General features: G+C 34.5%; 1 protein-coding gene across 1 annotated transcript in view; it reads right to left on the bottom strand.

The window, feature by feature from the left end:
- LOC148600359 (uncharacterized) overlaps positions 1-22,690 on the bottom strand; it is a 139,778-nt gene that overhangs the window by 8,507 nt on the left and 108,581 nt on the right. Inside the window, exons 99-121 of the mRNA XM_088557441.1 lie at positions 21,942-22,154; positions 20,420-20,560; positions 19,699-20,059; positions 19,026-19,315; positions 18,464-18,718; positions 18,006-18,229; positions 17,287-17,448; positions 16,454-16,642; positions 15,943-16,316; positions 15,411-15,573; positions 15,008-15,196; positions 13,763-13,961; positions 13,165-13,310; positions 11,164-11,412; positions 9,824-10,097; positions 9,260-9,487; positions 8,504-8,833; positions 7,881-8,294; positions 6,597-6,767; positions 4,123-6,110; positions 3,170-3,418; positions 2,400-2,633; positions 280-450 (exon numbers count right to left, since the gene is read on the bottom strand). Coding sequence (XP_088413567.1) covers positions 280-450; positions 2,400-2,633; positions 3,170-3,418; positions 4,123-6,110; positions 6,597-6,767; positions 7,881-8,294; positions 8,504-8,833; positions 9,260-9,487; positions 9,824-10,097; positions 11,164-11,412; positions 13,165-13,310; positions 13,763-13,961; positions 15,008-15,196; positions 15,411-15,573; positions 15,943-16,316; positions 16,454-16,642; positions 17,287-17,448; positions 18,006-18,229; positions 18,464-18,718; positions 19,026-19,315; positions 19,699-20,059; positions 20,420-20,560; positions 21,942-22,154 — 7,214 coding nt within the window. The remainder of the gene's footprint in view (positions 1-279; positions 451-2,399; positions 2,634-3,169; positions 3,419-4,122; positions 6,111-6,596; positions 6,768-7,880; positions 8,295-8,503; positions 8,834-9,259; positions 9,488-9,823; positions 10,098-11,163; positions 11,413-13,164; positions 13,311-13,762; positions 13,962-15,007; positions 15,197-15,410; positions 15,574-15,942; positions 16,317-16,453; positions 16,643-17,286; positions 17,449-18,005; positions 18,230-18,463; positions 18,719-19,025; positions 19,316-19,698; positions 20,060-20,419; positions 20,561-21,941; positions 22,155-22,690) is intronic.

The raw sequence follows: 22,690 nt of genomic DNA, 5'->3' as shown, positions 1-22,690 counted from the left end.
TGTAATGAAGAAATCCAGAAAAAATCATGTCTGCAAACAACAACAAAAAAATTTTGTTATACAATCAATTACCGGTAATTGTAGAGATATAGAGTTGTCTATACTGTCTAAAATAATATAAAATTCACAACATCTAGTAACTTTATTTTTATCAATGTAACTACCTTCTGTTTGTCAATGTAACTACCTTCTGTTTGTCAACGTAACTACCTTCTGTTTATCAATGTAACTACCTTCTGTTTGTAAATGTAACTACCTTCTGTTTATCAATGTAACTACCTTCTGTTTGAGAACATTATTTTGTCTTTCTCTCTCCTCATCCAGATTTCTCTCTAGAGCTGCCATTTCTGTTCTATGTTGTGACAACAGTTTTTGGTATTCAGCATCAGTAATGTTAGGATGGTGTAAAGCAATGTCTCTCTCAAACTTATTCCTGTGAGCATCCAGAGCCTAAAAAGAGAGAAATAATGGTTTTTTTTTTTTTTTTTTTTTTTTTTTTTTTTTTTTTTTTTTTTTTTTTTTTATAATAAAGTCCTACTTCTAATAGTTATAACATAATTATTGTAATGGAAAACAAGTTTCATAGTAAAGAACTAAACATTGCTGAGAAAAGATCCTTGATTCTTCTCAAGAACAGCAAAACTTAAGAGATATTTGAATTTTCAAATCTCCGATTAAAATTTTAAACCTTAATTGCAATTTAGCATACATATACCAAGCCAATATGAACAGTTCTAAAATAAAGAGTTATCACTTATCCCTTAAGTATATTCTACTGATAAATTATTATAATAAAGTATTAGTAGTAATTATTATAAAATGTTACATGTAGTAAAACTGATTCCTCAGTTAGAAAAATACTGCATTTGAAAATATTTAAAAATTTCTTGAGAAAAAATACAGGTAGCAGGAATATTTATCAAGTTTTAACTAAATTCAACTAAGATTGATTAGAAACATATTAGCCCAACATTACCAAATTACACTGGATGGAAAGGGAAATAACTCACACAACATATAGACGGGTTTATAAACAGAGGCAGGTAAGGTCAGGTGATTGATTATTGTCAGTTTAGCATCGTCATATATATTTCATCCCGGTACTCAAGACAAGAATAAGTTGAAAAATGATCAATGAGTAATATAAAATAAACAGGGAGGAACTGGAAACAAGAAAAAATCAAAATTTTGACAGCTGCAGGAAAATATGAAAGTGGGTAGGGTTTTAAATTTTGCCAACTGTAGCTGCCCCGAAGGAGCCTACTCCGAGAGAACACATATCAGAAAAGGTTTTTAAGGTGTGTGAAGTGTGGTGATCTCTTAACACATTGGCTCACTATGGTCAGCGATCAGGAGGTAAGGTGAAAAAGGACTATATCAGTTCAAAAACTGCATGAACTTAAAAGAACATGCTTGGTGTTTACAATCATGGTGGGATATTGCTCTTATGGGAATTTTTTAATGGTATGCAAGCTTTGGATCATATCAGCAATAATTTGAGATCTTTTTGCTAGACCATTATTTACTACGTTTTTAAGTTTGGATAACAAAGACAGGAGAATTACTACTGTAAACGTATTATTTTTTGCGGTTGCTAATTTTCATGGATTCTGTCAAGTGAGCATATTTGTGGGTATAAATTTTTGTGTTTTCAAAAAAATGATAAGCATAATGTGGTATTAAAAATAAATTTCGCGTGTACTATTTTTCGCAGCTTTCTGTCCACTGTGAAAATAGCGAAAAATTAGTACATTTACAGTATTTCATATTTTGATTATAAACATGCAATAATTAAATTAAACCCATGAAACATGCATTTGTTAAAAATACATTCACCAGTATTGTACTTACCATCTGCAAGTTAAAAAATATCAATCAAATATCATACATTAAGCAAAGAACATTTCATATTCTGAAGTGTTACTGGGTAATCAAAATTCAATACATTTGTACACCTAATATTTCGGAGGTTTTTCAGAAATACTGGTACATATTATCCATTAGTAGTGAGTATTTAATTTTTCTCTCCACTTCAGATGGTAAAATTTTGATTTTCAACATATAATCTCTGGTGAGCATGTCAATATCTAAACTTGGAAAAAGTAAAATGGCAGAAAATGTTTTGCAAAAAATGATAACTGCCTGGTGGTGAAAAAAAGTCATGTGCATTTTTTATCACTGGCCTGGAATATGGGAAGAAAACTTTTCAGTGTGATTTTTAACTTTAAACTGTTACAAAGTGTGACTTAAGGAATGCCTCGTAAATATTTAATTAAACATTACAGCACACCAACAAGAATTTAAAATCAAATGAGCAAAATATATTATACAAGTCAAATGGCTTAAGTTAGGTTAAGTAATGAAACAAGGTAGCCTTTGATTTAGCTTTATCTATATACCAATTTCTTTTGGTTTGCCATGTGTCCATCAATATGCTCTTTCTCTGCTTCAAATTCTTCATCAATTTCCCGTCTGACTTTCCTGACCTCGTCAAGTTGTTTACGCTCAATCTCTTCCTGTTCTGCCATTTGTTGGTTAAGGAGTTTCTCCTGGTCACTTGTCATTTTCTCTCCATTGACCTTTTCATTAATTTGCATAATGACATCTGCTGTGTCTGAATCCCCCTTGGAGACCTAGGAATTCAAGTTACAAATATATCATGCTAAGACTACCAAGGAAAAAACTTGAATCATCAGAGGTTATGAATTTATGGAAATTATCACTATTTTAATATTTCTTTTTCAATTTATCACCTAATAAAACACAAAAGCATTACTTACATTTTCTCAAAATAATGTGTCATAGTAACATAAAAAGGAGAAATATTGTTAAGCAGTCCATTTTTGCATTGAATACAGCCCCCCACCCAAAAAAAAAGAAAAAAAAAAAAATATTCTCATTAATATAATTAAAAGGAATTGCATATTTCTATTTATATCTTACAGCTATTACTTTCATTTTATTAGTTTTGTTTAAATTCATACTACTGCAGAGAAATTGCTAAATTTCAACTGAAAAATTTAATGATCTATTGAAATCTGAAAATCCTATTAGTACTGAAATTTGAATAACAAAAAAATGATACACATGATTAAAGATTTGTTTACATTTCTTTAAAAGACTAAATATCAAATAATATAATATTAGTATAGCTCACTCAAAAACTCACATGTGATTTGGTGATTCTATCAAGCTCCTTTGAAACTGCTTTTTCTTTCTCAAGCTCTTCTTTGAGGCGTTTCTTAGCAGCCAACTTGGCCTTGACCTTGTCTTCCATTTCTGACTTCTCATCGTCAAGGCGATTGTTCATTTTTCTCATTTGAGAATAGAACTGTCCCATAATGCGGTCACGTTCCTGGGCAGACTCGTTCTTCAGGATTTCCTTCAAGGCATCTTCTTCAGCTCTTCTCTTTTGCTCCTGAAAGGTAAATGATTGAGTTACAGTAAAACCTCACAAACTTAACCAAAAACTTGAATAAACCAAGTTACAATTGAATCAATAATTTTCATAACCAACCAGTATTTCGAGTACAAAGAAACTTTTGCACTTTTTTTTTAAAATATATGACTTAAATTCACAAGAATCAAAGCTCTGATTAATGGAAGTTATAATACAAAAGTAGGATTTAAACTTGTAAAATGACAAAATCACAATGAATAATGCAAGTAATAATTTCTGAAATTATTTATCTGAACTATCCTAACGTAAAGGTTTTAATGCAAAAAAATAAAATTAAATTATGACACTTGCATTTTACACTGGAACGGTCAATGAATAATTGTTCACATCAAATCTTGAAAAACAAATGAAAAAAATTAAAAAAAGAAAGAATGGAGTACCGGGTACTTATTTTATCTTCATATTTAAACTTAAGAGAAATCACAAATGTGTTTCAGAGGTAGCTGCTTAAACAGTATGCTGTGAAAGTACTTTAATTTGTGGATACCAATTTTTCGTGGATTAGGGAATGGATTCTTGAATTTGTGGTTTTGAGGTTATCAGTACACACATCAATGGGAATCTGCTTTTTTATGGTCTGGCTCACCCACGAAAACCAGGAAAATTGATATCCCATGAACAATAGTACTTTCACAATAATATTTAACCTCAATATTTCTTACCTCCTCAAGCCTCTTCATGGCCTCTAGTATAGCTTGTTCTTCCATCATTCTATCTGCATCATTCTGCATTTCTCTAGCCATCATTAACTTCCTCTTTTCTTCCTCACTCATATTCTGATCTTCATCAGCTGTTAAACTACCAGCTTTCTTTCTATCCTTCCTCTGTCTCAATTTCTCTTTCATTTCTTCTATTTGTTGCTTCAATTCCTTTGACCTTTCATTAGCCAATGAAATCATTTGTTCTTTCTGTGCTTTGGATAAATCCATGGCTTTGATTTGTTGTTCAAGTTCCTTGTCAATGTCAGCTTGTTTGACCTTATCACCCTCCTCAGCACTCTTTTTCCTTATTTCGGCCATCATCTCCTCTTGTTGTTTCTGGAGTTGAAGTAGGTCTTTCATTAACTCTTCATATGACTGGTTCTGAGGACTTGGCACAGAGTCAACAGGTAGTCCTTGACCTTGGGCTTCACCAATGTGCTTCCTGTGAAGGTCCTTCTTTCTCTGGCGACGTTGTTCTAGAAGTTTTTGTCTGAGAGTGTCAAGCTGTTTCTGTTTATTCTTTTCAAAAGATTCTGTCAATTTCTGCATGTTGTTAGCATAATCCATCATGACCTTCTCTCTCTCCTGCTCACTCTTGACCTTGGAAAGTTTCTTTTCCAGGTCAGCCTTGGCATCATCAATTGCTTTCTTTTTGTTTTTCTCACATTCATCCAAAGTGTCATTAATAGAGTCAAGTTCTTTACGTTTCAGATCATTTTCTAGCTTAGCAGCTTCATATGCTTGCTTTTCAAACATTGCTCTTTGCAATTCTGCTTGTGAACCTTGATTTTTCCCTCCAAAAATGTTTCCATCCTCAACAGATGTCTTCCCACCAGGACCTGTTTTAGTACCACCCATACTTGAAGTCACATTTTTGACAACTTCCTTCTCTTTCTTTTTAGATTTCTTGGAGTCACTATCCTGTTCTTGTTTGTGTTTATCTCCATCAGAGCCTTGACCCATATTGGTAATATTTGTCGTATTCTGAGAACCAGCAATGTTTGTGCCAGCATTAATCAAGTTCAGTAACTCTGATGAGAGTGTAAATGGTCCACCTGATTCTAACATAGCTATTAACTGTTTCAACAATGGTATCAGTTCTGAGTCCTTCTCTCCTGTATTTTCAACATCTCCATAGACACCAGACAATTGGCAGTCATAGTCTCCAGCAAGGAGAGCTTCATGGGTGAGAACCAATTTAGATTCAGTAGCACAAAGTTCTGATCTTTCTCTTGCATATTCAAGTGCAGAGTGTGCTTCATCTAAGCCATGCATTCTTGTGATAATATGGTCTTGGAGTTCAGCTTGTAGTCTGTTTTTAGCCTGGCGATATCGTTTCATTGCAGTATTTTCAGCATCTGGGTTCATGGCACCTTCAAGGTCACCAAGTCTGTCCTTGAACTGTTTCTCTTCCTGTTGTAACTTATTGTAGAATCTTCTCAATACATCACATAGTTTAACATGAGATGAAACATGTGCCTCTTCACAGTTATGCTCATTTGCGTCACCTTGCGTCAAAACAGCAATGACATCTGGTGGAACAACAAGAGAGTACTCCTGCTCAGCACCACCTCTCCTCTGGAATTCACGTTTCTCACTTTCAGACAAAGTGTGGACTTCTACATCAATTTCTTCCAAGAATTTCTGAATAGTTTTGGATGTTACTGAATCTAGATCATGTAGAAGCATCTGAGCCATTATATGTTCTCTCAATGTTATCTCTTTCTCGTGTTGTCGCTGACGTCTCCAATAGGTACGGCGAGCAATGAGCTCCTCCTCCAACATGGCCAGTGCCCCTGGTGGTGGCTTACGTTTTCTAGGTCCACCAGAAGACAGTGTGACAGGGACTGCCATTCCATTTTCTGGGTTGCTCCTTACACTGATTACAGGGGACATAACTCCAGTTACTGGATCTACTGCTTTTCTGCCAATGGTTATTGGTACCAGTCCTGAAAAAATATAATCAAATCATAATTTCTTGAACTATGTTTTTTTTTCTAATAACAAGCTTACACCAATTGCCTATAAGTTTACAATTTACAACTTTTAAGCCATCATTTGTTTTCAACTTATCAGATGTAACTGGCCAATAGTTTATTGGTTCCTTCCTTTTTTTTTGTCCCCTGCCAATATATAATGGTATATGTCTGTCTGTCTGTAAGGTATTTTTTTGTAAAACATGCTTTATGTTGTTCTGCTGAATAACTAAAGAATGTTATCATAAAATCATCAAGAATTTTAATTTTGATGCCTCGAAACTACCAAGTATAGCTTAATTTATACCACCATGAATATTACATGCTCCTGTCAGAATTGAGCTTAATGGTATACAAGAATGAAAATTACTGATCTGATGTATTATATGCTCCCCAAAAAATCTGCAAGATGGCTAGAAAGAGTTTTCCTGTTTGGGAATTTTCCCCAACTTAACTAACCTCCCCCTTCTGGATCCTCCATTGTACCTCCCAGAGGTACTGTGTTTCCTGTCTTCTTATCTGTGGCGGCACCAAGAATTGGCACTTCCTGTCCGCTGCCAGCAGGGTCCATCATGTTTGTTCCGACCAGGATGGGTAACAGTTGGCCTGTCTTTGAATACTCATACATCCCTATCAAATCAAAATTATCATAAATGATTAAACAATATTTGACATATGAGATAAGATGAAGCAGGTCTACATATTTTTCCAACGCAGTCGGTATAGTTTCACTGTTTACATATTGACCTTAAAGACACTCTTCCATGAAAACGCAAGTCACCTGATCAAAATTCTGTTTACCGATTAGCCAAATACTGATAACTCAGTGGCTTTCAAAAAAACTGTATTGGGATTGTAATTGCGTGTCATGTGTTATTTCCTGAATGAAATATAGAAAACTATAGGTAAAGAGAACAAAATTTACTGTGTTGGCCATCTTTTTTTTTTCTTAAAGATAGTACTTGTTTTCCTATTGATAACTTTAATATCTATAACCTTCACTTTCAAAGTTCTTAAAAATTTGCTTGAGATTTTAAAAAAAATATATATTTCCCTTCTTAAAATCATGTCCTCCCTGCCTTAAGACATGTACTTTGACTGTTAAATAACTCTCAAAGTTAATTATGCTATGCTCAGCACAAAGCTAAAATGTAATACATGTATGTTTACCAACAATATTTTACCCTTGCAATATCAAATTAGATTATTTAACTATTTAAAAAATAGTAAAATAATCCAATTTAATATTTTTAAGTGTAAGTCTCTGTAAAAATCAGGCAAAATGGGAAAAATCAGAAATACGCATATCAAAACCTGACTGATCTGACAATATAACTTAACTTCACCTAAGGATAATTTCTCTACTTACTGGATTCTTAAAACAAAATTTAATAGAATGTAAGAAAAAATGAGTTTTTGACAGAGTAATCTGCTGTAGAAATGTTTATTTTCAGTTCATCTAGATGAATTTATTACAAATTTACTAAAATGATATGGAAAATCTTGTTTTTTTTCCTTGATTCTGATGGTGTAAATAAGTTAAATTAAACTTTCAAGATGTTTTTTTATAACATGTTTCACCTACTGCCTGATTCTTACAGAGACTAACACTTATGGCAAAAAAGAGGCTTGGACTAAAATGCTTTCCTCAATCATCAAAAACAAAATCAGTATTAGCCTAATAATATAAACACATAAAAATTCTGGACACATAGTGGTAAAAATCAATGTATTGTTACAAACCTGGGCATCCTCCTGTAACGGCCAGGACAGAGGCACGCTCTAATCGTCTCTCAATATCATGCTGAGTTCTGAGTAAATGACCTTTCATCCTGTCTCTGGCTTTCTCTAACTCAGTCAGGGCAGTCATCAAGTTACTTTCCTCCAGGCGGACATTGATATTTGGCCCAGTCTGGTTGAAGGTGGCCTTAGAGTAGTGGTTGAGGGCATCATTGACTCGAGCCTCACATGCCAGAACGCTGGAATCTAACAAAGCTTGGAATCCTCCAGCAGAAGCATGGACTGTAGCATCCTTGAGGTATCCACCATGGACTCGTACAACTTTGCCACTCAGTGGTTCAACAAAAAGGTCACCAGGAATTATGGGTATTGAATGTCTATCACCTGGTTTGACTCCTCCCACTGGCACTATATCACCTGTTAGATGAGGATTTAGATATGTCAAAGTGAAAAATAGAAATCACAGGTGTTACATGTTGGTTTTATGAAAGGGATTTATTTTCTTTGTAATGGGTTGTACAGAAAATAAATCATAAAATTAAAGAATAAAATCTTTGTTTACATTAGATAGTATAAGCTAGTGTCTTTTCCCAGACATAACTTTTAGTGTGATACATTAGACATACCTGATGATGGATCAAGAGAAGCACCTAAAATAGGTACTGCCTGTCCCGAGTTAGCATCCACCATGACAGATCCAACCTCAACAGGTGTTGGTAGTCCTGTAACTGGGTCAACATGGGTGCATCCAATTGGTAGAATAGCCCCTGTCTGGGGGTGCATTGTAACAGCCACAATGGGCACATGTATACCAGTAATTGGATCAGGCATAGGAGCTCCATATTTCAAATCACTCTTGTGTTCAAGTGGTCTCAGTTTGGTTTTCATTGGTTGTCCATCTCTGAGTGGGTATGGTACGAAAGGTATGAATGGCTCATCGGCTCTGGCAGCTTCACCTATTGTGAGAAATATATAATTAAATTTTGTTTATAATAATAGAATTTAATAATGTGAACTACTTAGCCTTTCTTGTATAACAAATAAATACCTTTATGTCATAGACGTAAGAATCCATTATTTGTTTGATTCTAAAATCATGGATGAATTTCTAACCATTACCATATTTCTTAGCTCCTCTTGTGGGGCCAAAATTATCCAAGAAGGAACTGTTTATTTCAAGTTATATTGGTGCCACTTGGTGGATAAAACTAATTTGGTAAGTTGATGACTTTGTTACCCCCAAATAAATAAAGATGAGTTTTTTTCTGGATTATTTTCCAGGATAGTTGAAATACTTGTAGCAGAGAAGACCAGATTGAATATATAATAAGCATGATATTATAATTTGGACTAGTGTGTGAAATTAGTCGTGTGATTCATACCTGTGGCAGAGTCTACTACAAAGACCAGACGTGAAGTCACAGGATCGTAAGCCATGTTGCCTTGAATGGGTAATACATGTCCTGTCTGAGGATGAACGAAATGGTCAGGTGGTACATCTGACAAACTGCCATCTGCTAGAACTATCTTTGTTCCAGGCTTGGGACGAATCAATCCAGTCTTGTCATCCATGGCAACAAGATCTGTAGCTTTAATGCTGTGGTCTGGTCCTTTAGTAATAAAATGTTACATTTTTTCAAAATCAAAAACTTGGCAAAGTCCATCATAACTGAGAGCAACAGCTGAATAACTGTATTTTCTGGTTATGTAGAGAAACTTGTTCCTATGATTAATTTTTTTAATACAGAAGTCATGCAGGACAGTCTATCTTTTATTTTTCAACTGCTTAAAAATTTGGAATTTGCAATTATTTTTACTAAGCTTTCCAATTTGCACTTTTTTTGCATTGAAAGCAACAATTCTATTATTTTGGGCACATTTTGATCTTGTTTTTTTATAAGAATTATTCCTTGACTCGATAAGTTACTTTAGTAGCATTTATTTACCAAAGAGTTCTTCTCTCTTCATTGGTGAGGTTTTTCCTGCTCTGACAAGCTGTCCTCCAGTCCCCTGTCCCAGACTTCCCCATGCTCCAACACGCTGACATTCCGTTTTACTCTCATCCACCATGTTGGAAACAAGCATAGTAACACGAGAGTTGTTAGATGTGTGAGCCTCGAGGTCAATCTCGCCATCTTTGTTCAATCCACCCTCTTGTATGAGCTTGACATGTTCCTGGAGAGTTCTGACAGCTTCTCTCAAATTGGCTTGATATTCAACCTGAGGGGGATCATACTGTATTATAGTATATGTTTTCCATACAATATAGCAAATTACAGACTATGTTTTCAGACAAGTCACCTTGCTAGGATATTTTAGTTTATAAAATTTTGAAATCAACTTTTGCAGCATAAAATTTCAGACTGCAATTAAAAAAAAAACCAAAACTTGTTAAACAACAAAAGACTGATCTTCAGAATTATGGGTAATGAGAAGCACATTATATGGAGAAATGAAGAGCCTTTCTCAAAGCATTATGATTATGGGTACGCATGGAAGCAATAAGACCATAATTATTATAATTTAGTTTTACAATTTGTTTTTATAAAACCAATGGGTAGATAGCAAAAAAAAACCCCAAAAAACAAACAAACAAACAAAAATAATCTAATGGGCTGAGAGTGCAAAGTGGAAAAATCTTAACTGAGGGACTGTCAGGGATTTACAAGTCTTGCATTTTCTGGTGATATTTGAATCTTTTCCTTATTTTTAAAATTATTTTTTTGACAATTAGGCCAGTTCAGCTATGCTTGCCACTATGACTACGTTCAAGCAATATGTTATTAAACATTGTACTGTGATGACTGTTTTTTTCTCACTAAAGCGACAAGAATTAACAATCATATCTTACCAATATGAGTTTGAAAATTCTTTTAAAATAATAATTTTATCAAGAATATCTGCTGATTGATTATTTCAATCAGTTTGTTTATATCCAGTGGACTTTTATGAAGTGAACCCTGGTCCCTGACCATATTGACACGTCATGATTAGCTTTTAAATACAGGTGATTTCAATTCAAACATTTTATTGGAAAACATAATGTGAAAATGAGAAAAAAAAAATAAAACACCAGCTTTTCTCATGCAAGATTGGATAATCTCCCTTTGGTAAGATATCATAGTTTCTTAATTTGGCCTACTTAGAAAACAATTAAATCTCAGGTGTCTGAAATTTCCCTTGTACAGGTGATAGACTCTTAATATCTCACGATTGTGACAAGGCAAACTCACAATGCTAAAAATTGGTAAATTCCTGTGTAAAAAGTGAGAAAAAATATTCTTACTTGATGTTTTTCTCTACTTTTCTCATCATCTTCCATCAATTCTTTCTGTCTGATGAGAATTTCCTCAAACTGTCGACCAACATGCTTCCTTCTTTCCAGCTCATTCTCAAGGGCTCTGAGTTTCTCATCATATGTAGCAATATCCTCATCACTGGCCAATACACCTGGTCCTCTCAAATTCATCTTGGCTGCCCAAAGTCCTTTGAGAGACTCATTCTGATTGGCTATTCTCTGGTACATGTTCTTGACCTGCAAAGAAAATAACATCAGATTTACATATAAAATGTTGAAAAAAAAATCAATGTAAAAACTCATCATAAAATTTAATGTATTAATCTGCGGCAACACAGCCTACCTGCATTAAGTAGGTGGTAGAGTGAACTAGAGGCCCAATAGAGTTTGAATGGCTCTCCTGGTTAACCATTTGCTTATTTGAAAAAATAACTTGAGGAATGAGACAGGCTAAGTTAAAATCAACTAAATTGTCAAATGCAGGAAATGCTTTTAATAGCATTTTATGACCTGAACCAGAATTTTGCTTAAGGCAACAGTTGTAGAATTATCTTTAAAAAACTCTTCCAACCCCTATGTTTCATTTTTTAGTATAGGCAGCCATATCTCTCCAACATAGATTTAAAATCACAACAGTCATTTTGAGCACAATAAACTAAAAAACAAAAAAGCTTATATTCATTACATGATCTGTTGTACATGTGAAAAAAAAACAACAAAAAAATTGTTTCAGGGGCCGTAACTCCTACATCAGTCAACGAATGGTTTTGAAAATTTCGGAACTGGTTGGTCTCATGATGCTGAAAAATATTACCTTGTCAGAATTTCACTAAAGGCAACAGTTTTTGACTTATTTGCAAAAAAATGCCTCAGACCACTATGTTCTATTTTTAGTAATGGCTGCCATGTTTTTTCATGGATCATAAATCCAAACAATCACTTTATGCACAATACTCTAAGGAACAATCATGCCAAGTTTATATCCTGTCAGTCTAATAGTTTTACAGGAGAATTTTTTTAGAAATTTGTCCATGACTATGATAACTATGGACGCCAAGTGATGGCATAAGCTCACTTGGCCTTTGGTAAAAAATGCTGGTCATTGATAGACAAATTTTGCAAATGACCGATGACCATTTTCCGATATCAAACATAAAAAATCCTGTCTACCTGTCTCCTAATTGTTTATTGGAAATTAATTGACAGGTGTCAATTTTAGCCGATGTGCAGCCACCTGTGACTGTGATTTACCTGTAACTGATTAGTTGATCGTATAATTGAATTAACGGTACACATGCAGCTCCATTGCGTTGCAGCACCATTGCTTATATGAATTAATTAAAGTGATTTGGAAAATTTCATACATTTACTATTTGATTTAATAAGATTTTTTATATTCCTGCTGATCTTTCAGAGGTAACAAAAGCACATGGTATGGAAACTACGAATCAGTCGTAGATTGTAATTATTGATTTATCGATTGAATAGTCAACAGACCATTTAAATCAATATACAAAATGTATTTACGATTTTCTTTTAAAAATAATCAACATTTTTTTTTCATCACTCAAAAGTTTTCGGCTGTTTGCCCATGTGATGAAAAAGTTCGTGGGATAAAATGTTTTGTTTACATGTTAGAACCTCCACGTGTGGTGGAAACCGAACTTGTTCACTTGTTCTGATATTTTGTAAAAGATAAAGCATGTGATGAAATAACACAAATTCCAATATTTATCATAAAATAACTGCATAAATGTTTTTTTTTATTAGTTAAAGTTTATTTTCGATATGAGCATGTAAAATACTGACACGAACGTCTGCTGAAATTTGATAAAATGACCAGCATGGGCTGTCCGAAACCTTGATCTGCCTATATATATTTTGTACAGTTGAACCATAGTTGCTGCATATTTCACTCAAATACCAATTTTTTAATTTTCCCTAAAGATCTCTATTGTTACCAGTCTCATATTTTAGCTCTAAATATACCTCATCCTTCTGTCTGCCAATTGTCTGTGTAACCTTGTTGGACTGTTTAGACAAGGTATCGTACAGTGCCCTGGTGTTGAAGGCTTCTAAGTCGACCTGTTTGTCATAGTCCCAGAAATCATCACTCTTTAGGTCCACTGCATCAGCTATAATAATGATATAAATGTATATCATACCAACATCGAATAGGCTTGGACAATAGATAAAGCACTTTGCTGAGCTAGAGATGCTAAACATATGATTGTGTTAGAACCTTTGATTGGCAAATGAATAAAAAGAAATATTAATAAAATAATAACCCTTCACAAGGACTACGTGTCTTCACATTTGACTTTGAAAATCTATGGGTTTTTAGTTAAGGCCAATTGAAAGTTATTATTTTGATTCTCAGGCCTAAAACCAAAGGAGGAGGTAGGCATTTCTTTTTTATCATGATTTTAATAGCAACAAAAATGAGAAGACAGATAAAATGATAAAGGAGAGGTTTTTTTTTTTAAAATGGTATGGATATAAACATGTGGGATGACATGCCCTAAAAAAAGACAAGGAAAATTAACAAAGCTGTTATGAACAGACAGTTGTATTTAAAGGAGCTTACCATCAAGTATAGCTAATCTATTATCATCACGAACTTCACCACGTAGGGCTGAAGCATCCATGTTTCTATGGTATTTCTTGACAGAATGGACTGTTGAACCCTTGCTGGAGTAGTCATCAAAGTTATACTTTCTAGTACGAGCTCTGTAGAATGGGAATAAATAGGAAGTCTTGGTCCAGCCATACTTTCTAAATAGTACCTAAAATAAAAACAATGATTCCAAATCAAAATGGTGGTGCAATATGATATAATCCAACAAAATTTGAACAAAATCTGTATAACAGTTTCAATGGAGTTGCATCCACAAAGTCGAGTGTGACGGACGCATGCACAGACACTGATATTTATATGTCCATTCTGCCTTGTGGTGGGGGAAGATTTAACTAATGTATTGTTTTTGTACATAAATATACAATCAAATCTTGAACCAAAAATATGGATAGTTCAATAATGGTAGTGATATGAATTGAAGTGTTTCAATTATATGCAGATCAAATATCACTATAAAATATAATATCAGTAGGTTCATAAAAGCTGAGAAATATATGGGTCATATGCCATTAACTGCAAAAGAATATAAAATAACCAATCCATGCAACTATTTGACTGATAAATGACCGCTGATTAAATGATCGCGGACAGATCAATGACCGCTGATTGAATGATCAATGACGGACCAATGATCACTGATTGAAAGATCACTGACGGACCAATGACCGCTGATTGAATGATTGCTGACAGATCAATGACCGCTGATTGAATGATTGCTGACAGATCAAAAGCAGATGACCAGACCAGTTACTAATGTTTTATTATGTAAAATGACAGATGATTGCTTCATGTAAATTTCAGAATTTTTATCAAAATGAATCAAATTAAATTCATATCAAATTTACTTTAAGCTTAAAATAATAAGTAAACATTTTGTACTTTATTAAAAATAGTAAATTTAATAGACAAGCAAGTTAATTGATGTCTGAATTAATTTAATTTAGTAAATGTGTATAAAAAATCCAAAAGAAATGGATCCCTAAAATAAATAAACCAATCATTGGTCAAGGAAACGATCGATGGCTCATTGGAAACTGACTGGCAATCGGTGAACAACTGCTTATACGGTTGCACAGATTGGTTCAGGTACTGTAAATAGCCAGAGAAATCTAAAAAGTATAAAGTTTGGATTCTGGTGGTTGTCTCAGGTAAGGGGACGGCCAAGACAGGAGACAGAAACATGAATTAACTTACCAAAGCAATCATCATAATAACCATAGCCAGGAGAGCAGCTCCAAGGATGATGAAGATGATGGCCCAGTCTGGAGCCTGAAGTATGTCTGAGGCCAAGCCAATTCCATTCTGGATAAAGTACCTGGAGGTTGGTGGGAAGAATGGACCATCTTCAGAACAGACTGAGTTTTGGGCCATAACACGGATATACTGTAATGAAAAAAAGATTCAGAACTTTAATATGTTGCTTTTTTCACAATTTCTTTTATCTCTATATACCCCGGTAGCAATCCTTTGCTTTGCTTTTTCCTTCTTTTATTTTATTTCTTTTTCTTGTTTTGGTTGTCTAGATTATTTTTTTCATTTAAAATATGATAAGAAATTTTACGTGAAAAACTTAAGTTAAATACTGGCTACTACATACCATCTTCTTGTTGACATCAGAGCTCAGATAAAAGACATAAACTCCAGGGTCATTAAACTGATAGAAGAAAAGGGTTGCAGATGACGTTGACTGTACCATACTCTCCACCAGGAGACGAAATCCTCCATAGTCAAAGTTACCATTGGTGTTGAAGAGGTTGTTGCTATGATGAGAGTACACAAATCAATGAAACTACTAAGATTTTGGCAGTGTACTAATTTTTTGATATTTTTGTAGTGAACATAAAATGCCAAAAATAATAATTCAAAGTTGACTTTGAACACTAGGATAATTTACATCATTTTTTGATAACATGGATATCGATATCCGCAAATATGTTTACAGACTACATGAAAATAAGCCATTGTGAAAATAAATATGTCTGCACAATATTCAGTCACAAATCTAATACACTCATTGTCATCCACATCTGATATTTTGTGATTTAAAATAAGCATAAGACTTTTAATCATTAACAACGGAAGAAATTATTACCAGATTCACAATAATAGTTTCAAACAGTTCAACTTACATGTCATACACTGGATAGTATGAGTTGGACACAGACCAAGACATGATTTCACCATGCTCCAAACAAGTCACAGGATTCTCAATACCAGTAAATGTTGAGTTTGAGAGGGATGAAGTAGCCAGCAGACGACGTCTTCCAGTGTACTGATTGCTATCAATAGTTACATTAAATGTAATTGATGGGTCTTTAACATTGTTGATGAAAAGGGAAGTAACTCCTGAAGTTGATGGGTTGTAAACACCAAGGAATCCACTTGGTCCACACTCAGCCAAGTGAATAGGTTTCTCAGATCCATCTAGTGAGTCACACTGATCCTCTGTTATGGCCTCTCTGGAGTTGATCGATGTTAAGAGGTTGTCAGAGGTAATTTCATGCTAGAAAACAAATAACATATCAGACCACCTGTCCAATGTGACCATGGTTTTGCACTCTTTTGGAAGGTCACATAAGACAGGTTTGACTATATTTTAAATAAATTAATTTTGGTTAATTATGACATGTAAGAACTTACCGAAATTGAATCATTTTCATTTCTAATGACTACATGGACTTCCAGTGGAGGTTCTGAACAGACAAGTCCAATCCTGTCACGTTGAGCAATACGACATTCCAAGTTACAGATGTCCTCCAAATAATCAGTCTGACAGAGGCATACACCAATGTAACGATCGAAACCAATATAGCCTCCTGCTTTACAAACCTGCAATCGATTAATTGATCAGAATTTTATGTCTACTGGCAAATATTTTAAACATTTCAGAAGGAGAACTATTTCTATCTTTCAGAAATCTAATTTGGTTATTAACAAGAATTACTCTGAACACCAAAGTAAAAAGGGTGATAACTCCTGAATAGTAATTATAATACATGTATATAACTTAATAGAACTTGATTTAACTAAATGTTGAAACAATTTGGTAATGTTAATCTCATTCAGAAAACAAACTGATAGAAGAACAGACATGACAATTATTATACAACCCTGAGTATACTTAGTGGCTGTGACGACTGGTATTACACAACCCTGAGTTTACTCGGTGGCTGTGACGACGGGTACTACACAACCCTGAGTATACTTGATGGCTGTGACGACGGTATAACATAACCCTGAGTATAGTCAGTGGCTGTGACGACGGGTTTTACACAACCCTGAGTATACTCGGTGGGTCTGACGATGGGTATTATACAACCCTGAGTACACTTGGTGGGTGTGTAAAAATAAATTTATAATAGAAGCTTGGTTAGTAAGGCTTATATTCACATTTAAGTCAAACATGTACAGTCAATGTATATCATGCTAGATACAAAGTAATCAAAAGAATCATAGAAAAAAACATAACATACATAGTTACTGCAATAGTCCTCCCATTGGGTATCAGTGAGGCATTCTCCGTTGGGTGCCCTAGTTGTTCCTGAGAGACAGAGGTCATACACCTTCTTTGTACAATCAATGATGTCAGTATTCTCTATAAATCCTGCACCACATGGGCATGTTCTGTCACTTTCCTACAATTGTAAATCAAAGCAATGCAGTACTGAGTAAAAGTTGATTATAAAATCATAAATATCAGTGAATGACAAATACAAAACTTACACTTTTTTATAATCCTGAATTGATTTTATTGTTAAGATATAAGAAAAGAAGGTTGATAAGATGTGCTTTACAATAGAAAATAATGCAACAACATAGCTTGCTATTATTGTTTTATCTAAGCTGTGAAAGATCACTATCTGATTAAAACTGCAAATTTTGTTCCTAATATGTATTGTCAAGTCTATATCTAAACAGATGCATCATTATATAGCCTACCCCACTTGTAAAATAAGGGGGGTATTTAATTTTTCTTTCGCTGAATAAGAGAAAGTAAACTGCTATCTAAATACATCTGTAAAGAATATTAATAGAGAGATACAGAGAAAATGCAAATCAAACCAAAAATACCAAGAAAGAGCGAGCAAAAACTAAACAACAGGGCAACATTTTGCCAACAACACAGGAAGCAGCTTTAGTTTGGCCAACAAGAAACCCTACAGTCTTCACACATCTATAGTTTTTAACATACCTGGAAATCTCTTCCTGATCCAGTACAGACACAGGTTGTCTGACCTCTCTCTGGTTGTGTTGCCTGTCCACCACAGAAGTAACATCCTTCTTGAGCCTCCCACTTATTGAAATGATCCACTGGGCAAAGTTCACAGTCATTGATACTCTTGCCTTCAGCATAAGGATTGTAACGTCCAGCGGGGCAAGGTGTGGGAGATGAACTGTTTTGTGGACAGTAGTAACCTGAAGAAAAATTTATTTAAGTTTCAAAAAAATTCAAATAATGTAAATTCTAAGTATGATCCTGTAAAATATGTCCATCTAACAATAGTATCAAATTTTGGGTTTATTTTCTTTGTGCTTTGGGATACCAGGGTTTTGTGAGTTTTTTTTTTAACAATGATCATAGCTAAAAAAAATCATGAATTCAGGTTCCAATCAATGAAAAAAAAATACCAGGTTTCACACAAAAATTACCTGCAGGACATAGATATGAGTTTGTAACATTAGGTCCAAACAAGTTTGCTATAGAGCTGGAATTAGCCACAGGCTGGTCTGTTGTAGCTATAGCTTGACACACAACACCTGCTCTACAGGCTTCACACACTGCACGACTCGCATGTGCACCAAATGTTCCTGGTTTACATGGCTCACAGGTGTCCTCAAATGTTGCTCTTGGTGCTCCATCATATTCTTTGTAACCCAACGGGCACATGATGGGTTCAATGGCACCTAATGAAGATTGAAACAAATTAATGTTGCTTCTAAAGGATGTTTTTTTGTGGATATGAATCAGCTGATATAAGGCTTTTATATGGGCATTATCTTGTGATGTGGTTGCTGCTGATATCAGCTGATTCAAGCATCTGTTTCTGACCACAATCAAAGTCACCAATTTTTACTCTCAGTTTTCTTTTCTATTGGGCAGTTCCATAGTTATTCAAATAAGAGTATGCTGACTGGAGGCAGCATAAACAATTGCAATAAAAATTTCATAAAAAATACTTTTAAAATTAATAGAAGTGAAACATTTTCTTACCTGCATCAGTCATATTACAGCTATCTATACTGCCACAGTAATGTCCTTGGGGACATGGTATTGGGTAAGCTGTACCATTTGGGCAATAGTAGCCAGGTGGGCAAGGTACCTGGGCCATGGAGTAGTTACAGTAGTATCCTGCCGCACAAAGCACTTGGAATGTTGCACCTGCTGGGCAATGGTAACCCTCATCACACTGGATGCCATCATCTGTCATGCCTTGATCTGGGCAATACTTGCCTGCTGGGCAAAGTGTGCAGTCTGAGAGATCAGCAGCAGCCACATCAGCTCTGAATTTAAAAATGTATTTAATATTCTATCATAAAGTTTTTTTTCTTAAGTTTGATGTTTCTTTAAATAGAAAAAAAAACAGTATTCAAGGCTAAAGGCTTCGGAAGGACATTAAAATTTAGACCATTCTAAACAACTGAAGAGGGAGAAATTGATCAGGGTATCAATGTTTATATCCATTGTTTATATTGTCTATGTGGTAGCATTTCCATTATTTATGGTAGCTTTATAGACTTCAACAAGCAAGTTAAATAAAGTCATACCATAACAATACTACTTTACAGTTCAGCCCCATCAATATCAAGCAGTTTTTATACAAAAATTTTAATGCATGCTGCAGAAATTTACCACATGAATGGATGTCAACTTTTCATTAACTTACCTGTATGTTCCATTAGGACATGGAATAACGTCCAAAGTGCCATTGGGACAGTAATTGCCGACAGGACAAGGGTACATCGTATAGTTTGCCATCCCAGTTTCATTGCATCTGTATCCTCCAGGGCAAGGTAAACACCAAGCAATGTCATCTGCTTCTTCAAGTTCATTATAGGTCAACTGAGGACATGGAATTGGGTCAGGGATGTTAAATGGACAATAGTACCCAGTGTAACATGGTTCAGATAGGGTTGAGTTGTGAGCACATACTCTACCACCTGGACAGGCCTGGCAATCAGCTGAACTGTTAGCACCCTCTATGGCGATGAACTGACCTGGGACACATGTTAATTTGTCAGTGGTACCTGTAGCAAAAAATAAAGACTTGATCATTTTTTCATGCATTAAGGCAAAATTTTTCATTTTTTTAGGCTTTTGATTAAGATCATTTAAAAATATGACAGTTTAATCAAGTTTATATAAGATACTTCAGTAAGATGCTACAAACATAGAACTGTAAAACCTGGATTATTCTTTATTTTTTAACTGGTGCTTCAGTACTCTGAATGTAAACCTAACTGTTGGAAGTCAGCATTATCTCTTAATTTAATAATTTCATAGTTGCCAAAGAGACTGAAATTCAATCTAATCATCTTAAAAATGTGTAGACAAGCAGCCTCTCTCAAATACCAATTCCACCATACACCTATCTGTATTATCATTACCTTCTGGACAATAGTATCCGTAAGGACAGAGACCACCATCAGGCCTGTATGAATTGTCAGGATTGGGGATGGTATTGTTGACTATACAATAATATCCAGCAGCACAGGGTCCAGTTATTCTACCTCCAGTACAGTATACACCTGACATAAAGGTATAAGATATTACATACATGACATGTGTTGTGGTGCTAGGTACATAAAGCTGATATTAAGGAGGTAGACCTAGGGTAAGGGACGCAACTCTTACAAATCAATGGAACATTTGTATTCAGCATTTTACATCAATGTCATGTAAGCATCACAGTAACTAGGACTGATTTCACTCTGTGTCAAATGAAAGCTCGATAGGCTTTGGTGAAATTGAATATGATACAAAACATCACTGATTTTAGGAGTTATGTCCCTTACCCTAGGTCTACCTCCTTAAACAGCAAACAAAATCACTTCTGGCCCATTATAAAGCAACAAACTAAACTTAACATAAATCCATCAATTAGAACTTGTTTAGTTTGCTCCTTATACAAATGTGTTAAACATGGATCCGGAAACGATAAAAAATGCCGGTCATTGACCGACAAATTTTGCAAATGATCGACAACAATTTTCCAATATCTGATATAAAAAAAATCGTCAACCCATATAAATTACAATCTGCATGGTTTTATTAGTATATAAACATCCTGTCTACCAGTATCCTAATTGTTTATTGGAAATTAATTGACAGGTGTGTGTCAATTTCAGCCGATATGCAGCCACCTGTGACTGTGATTTACCTGTAACTGATTAGTTGATTGCATAATTGAATTAACGGTACACATGCAGCCCTATTGCCTATACAAATTAATTGAAGTAACTTGGAGAATCTTCATACATTTATTAATTATTAGCTGATTAATAAGGAAAAAAGATTGAGAAGTCAATCATTTTCCCGCTGATCTTTCAGAGGTAACGAAAGCACATGGAACCGAAACTACGAATCAGTCGTAGTTTGTAATTATTAATTCGTCGATTGAATCGTTATAACACAGATGTCAACAGACCAGTTAAATCAATATACAAAATCTGTTCGCGATTTTCTTTTATAAATAATCAACCTTTTTTTTTCATCACTCTGAAGTTTTCGGCTGTTTGCTTATGTAATGAAAAAGTTCAAGAGATACAATGTTTTGTTTACATGTTAGAATGTCCATGTGTGGTCGAAACTGAACTTGTTCACTCGCTCTGCTACTTTGTAAAAGACAGAGTATGTGATGAAATAACACACTTTCCAATATTTATCTTGAAAGAACTACATACAACGTTTTTTAAGTTAATTTTCGATCTGAGCATGTAAAAGACTGACAAAAACGTCTGCTGAAGTTTGATAAAATGTTCGAGATGGGCTGTCAAAATTTCCAGACCCTTGGTATTAAAGACAAAATCAATACATATACCTCAGAAATTATAGCACCCTGCCTGGATCAGCATTTTTAAAAACTTGTGTAGTTTTTTAAAATGCTGATCTCTTAATTTCTACACTTACCTGCTGGACAAGCTTTACACTGGTCAGCACTTTCCAGTCCTGTAGTTGTGTTTTCTGTGTACGACCCATCATTACATGGAATTGGGTCATAGGTTGCTCCAGGACAGTAGGAGAATGGTGGGCATGGTTCTGGGACACTTGAGTTAAGCTGACACATATAACCACTGGGACAGTCGGTACAATTGATAGATCCACTGTAGGGCTGGTATTTACCTGTAAGAAAATGAAGAGAGAATTATGTAAATTTACCTGTGAGAAATGTAAATCTGTATGTATAAAATGGAAAAGAGTAAATCTGTATGAGAAGAGGAACAGTGAGTAAAACTGTATGTATAAAATGGAAGTGAGTAAAACTGTATGTATGAAATGGAACAGTGAGTAAATCTGTAAATAAAAAATGGAACAGTGAGTAAATCTGTACGTGTAAAATGGAGCAGTGAGTTAATTTACATGTGTAAAAGGAAACAGTGAGTAATTCTACATGTGTGAAATGGAACAGTGAGTAAATCTGTATAGGTAAAATGGAACAGTGAGTTACCACACTGTGAGTAAAATGGAACAACAATGGGTGATGTTTGCCCCTGAGAAATGGAATAGTGGGTAATTATTCTCAAAGAAATATGTCAGCCATCATGTTACAAGACAAAACAAGTAATTGTATTCAAAGTTAGGCAAATGTTAAGTTTTACATAAAGCAAGAAAAAATTGCCTGCACAAAATTTTAGACTAATCATAATAATTCATAAACA

This window comes from Perna viridis, chromosome 13, assembly GCF_037379345.1.
Source record: "Perna viridis isolate PV_CMFRI_1.1 ecotype Kerala chromosome 13, ASM3737934v1, whole genome shotgun sequence".
Lineage (NCBI taxonomy): Eukaryota > Metazoa > Mollusca > Bivalvia > Mytilida > Mytilidae > Perna > Perna viridis.
Note: the sequence above shows the minus strand (reverse complement) of the source record. Positions and strands in the feature narration are given on the sequence as shown.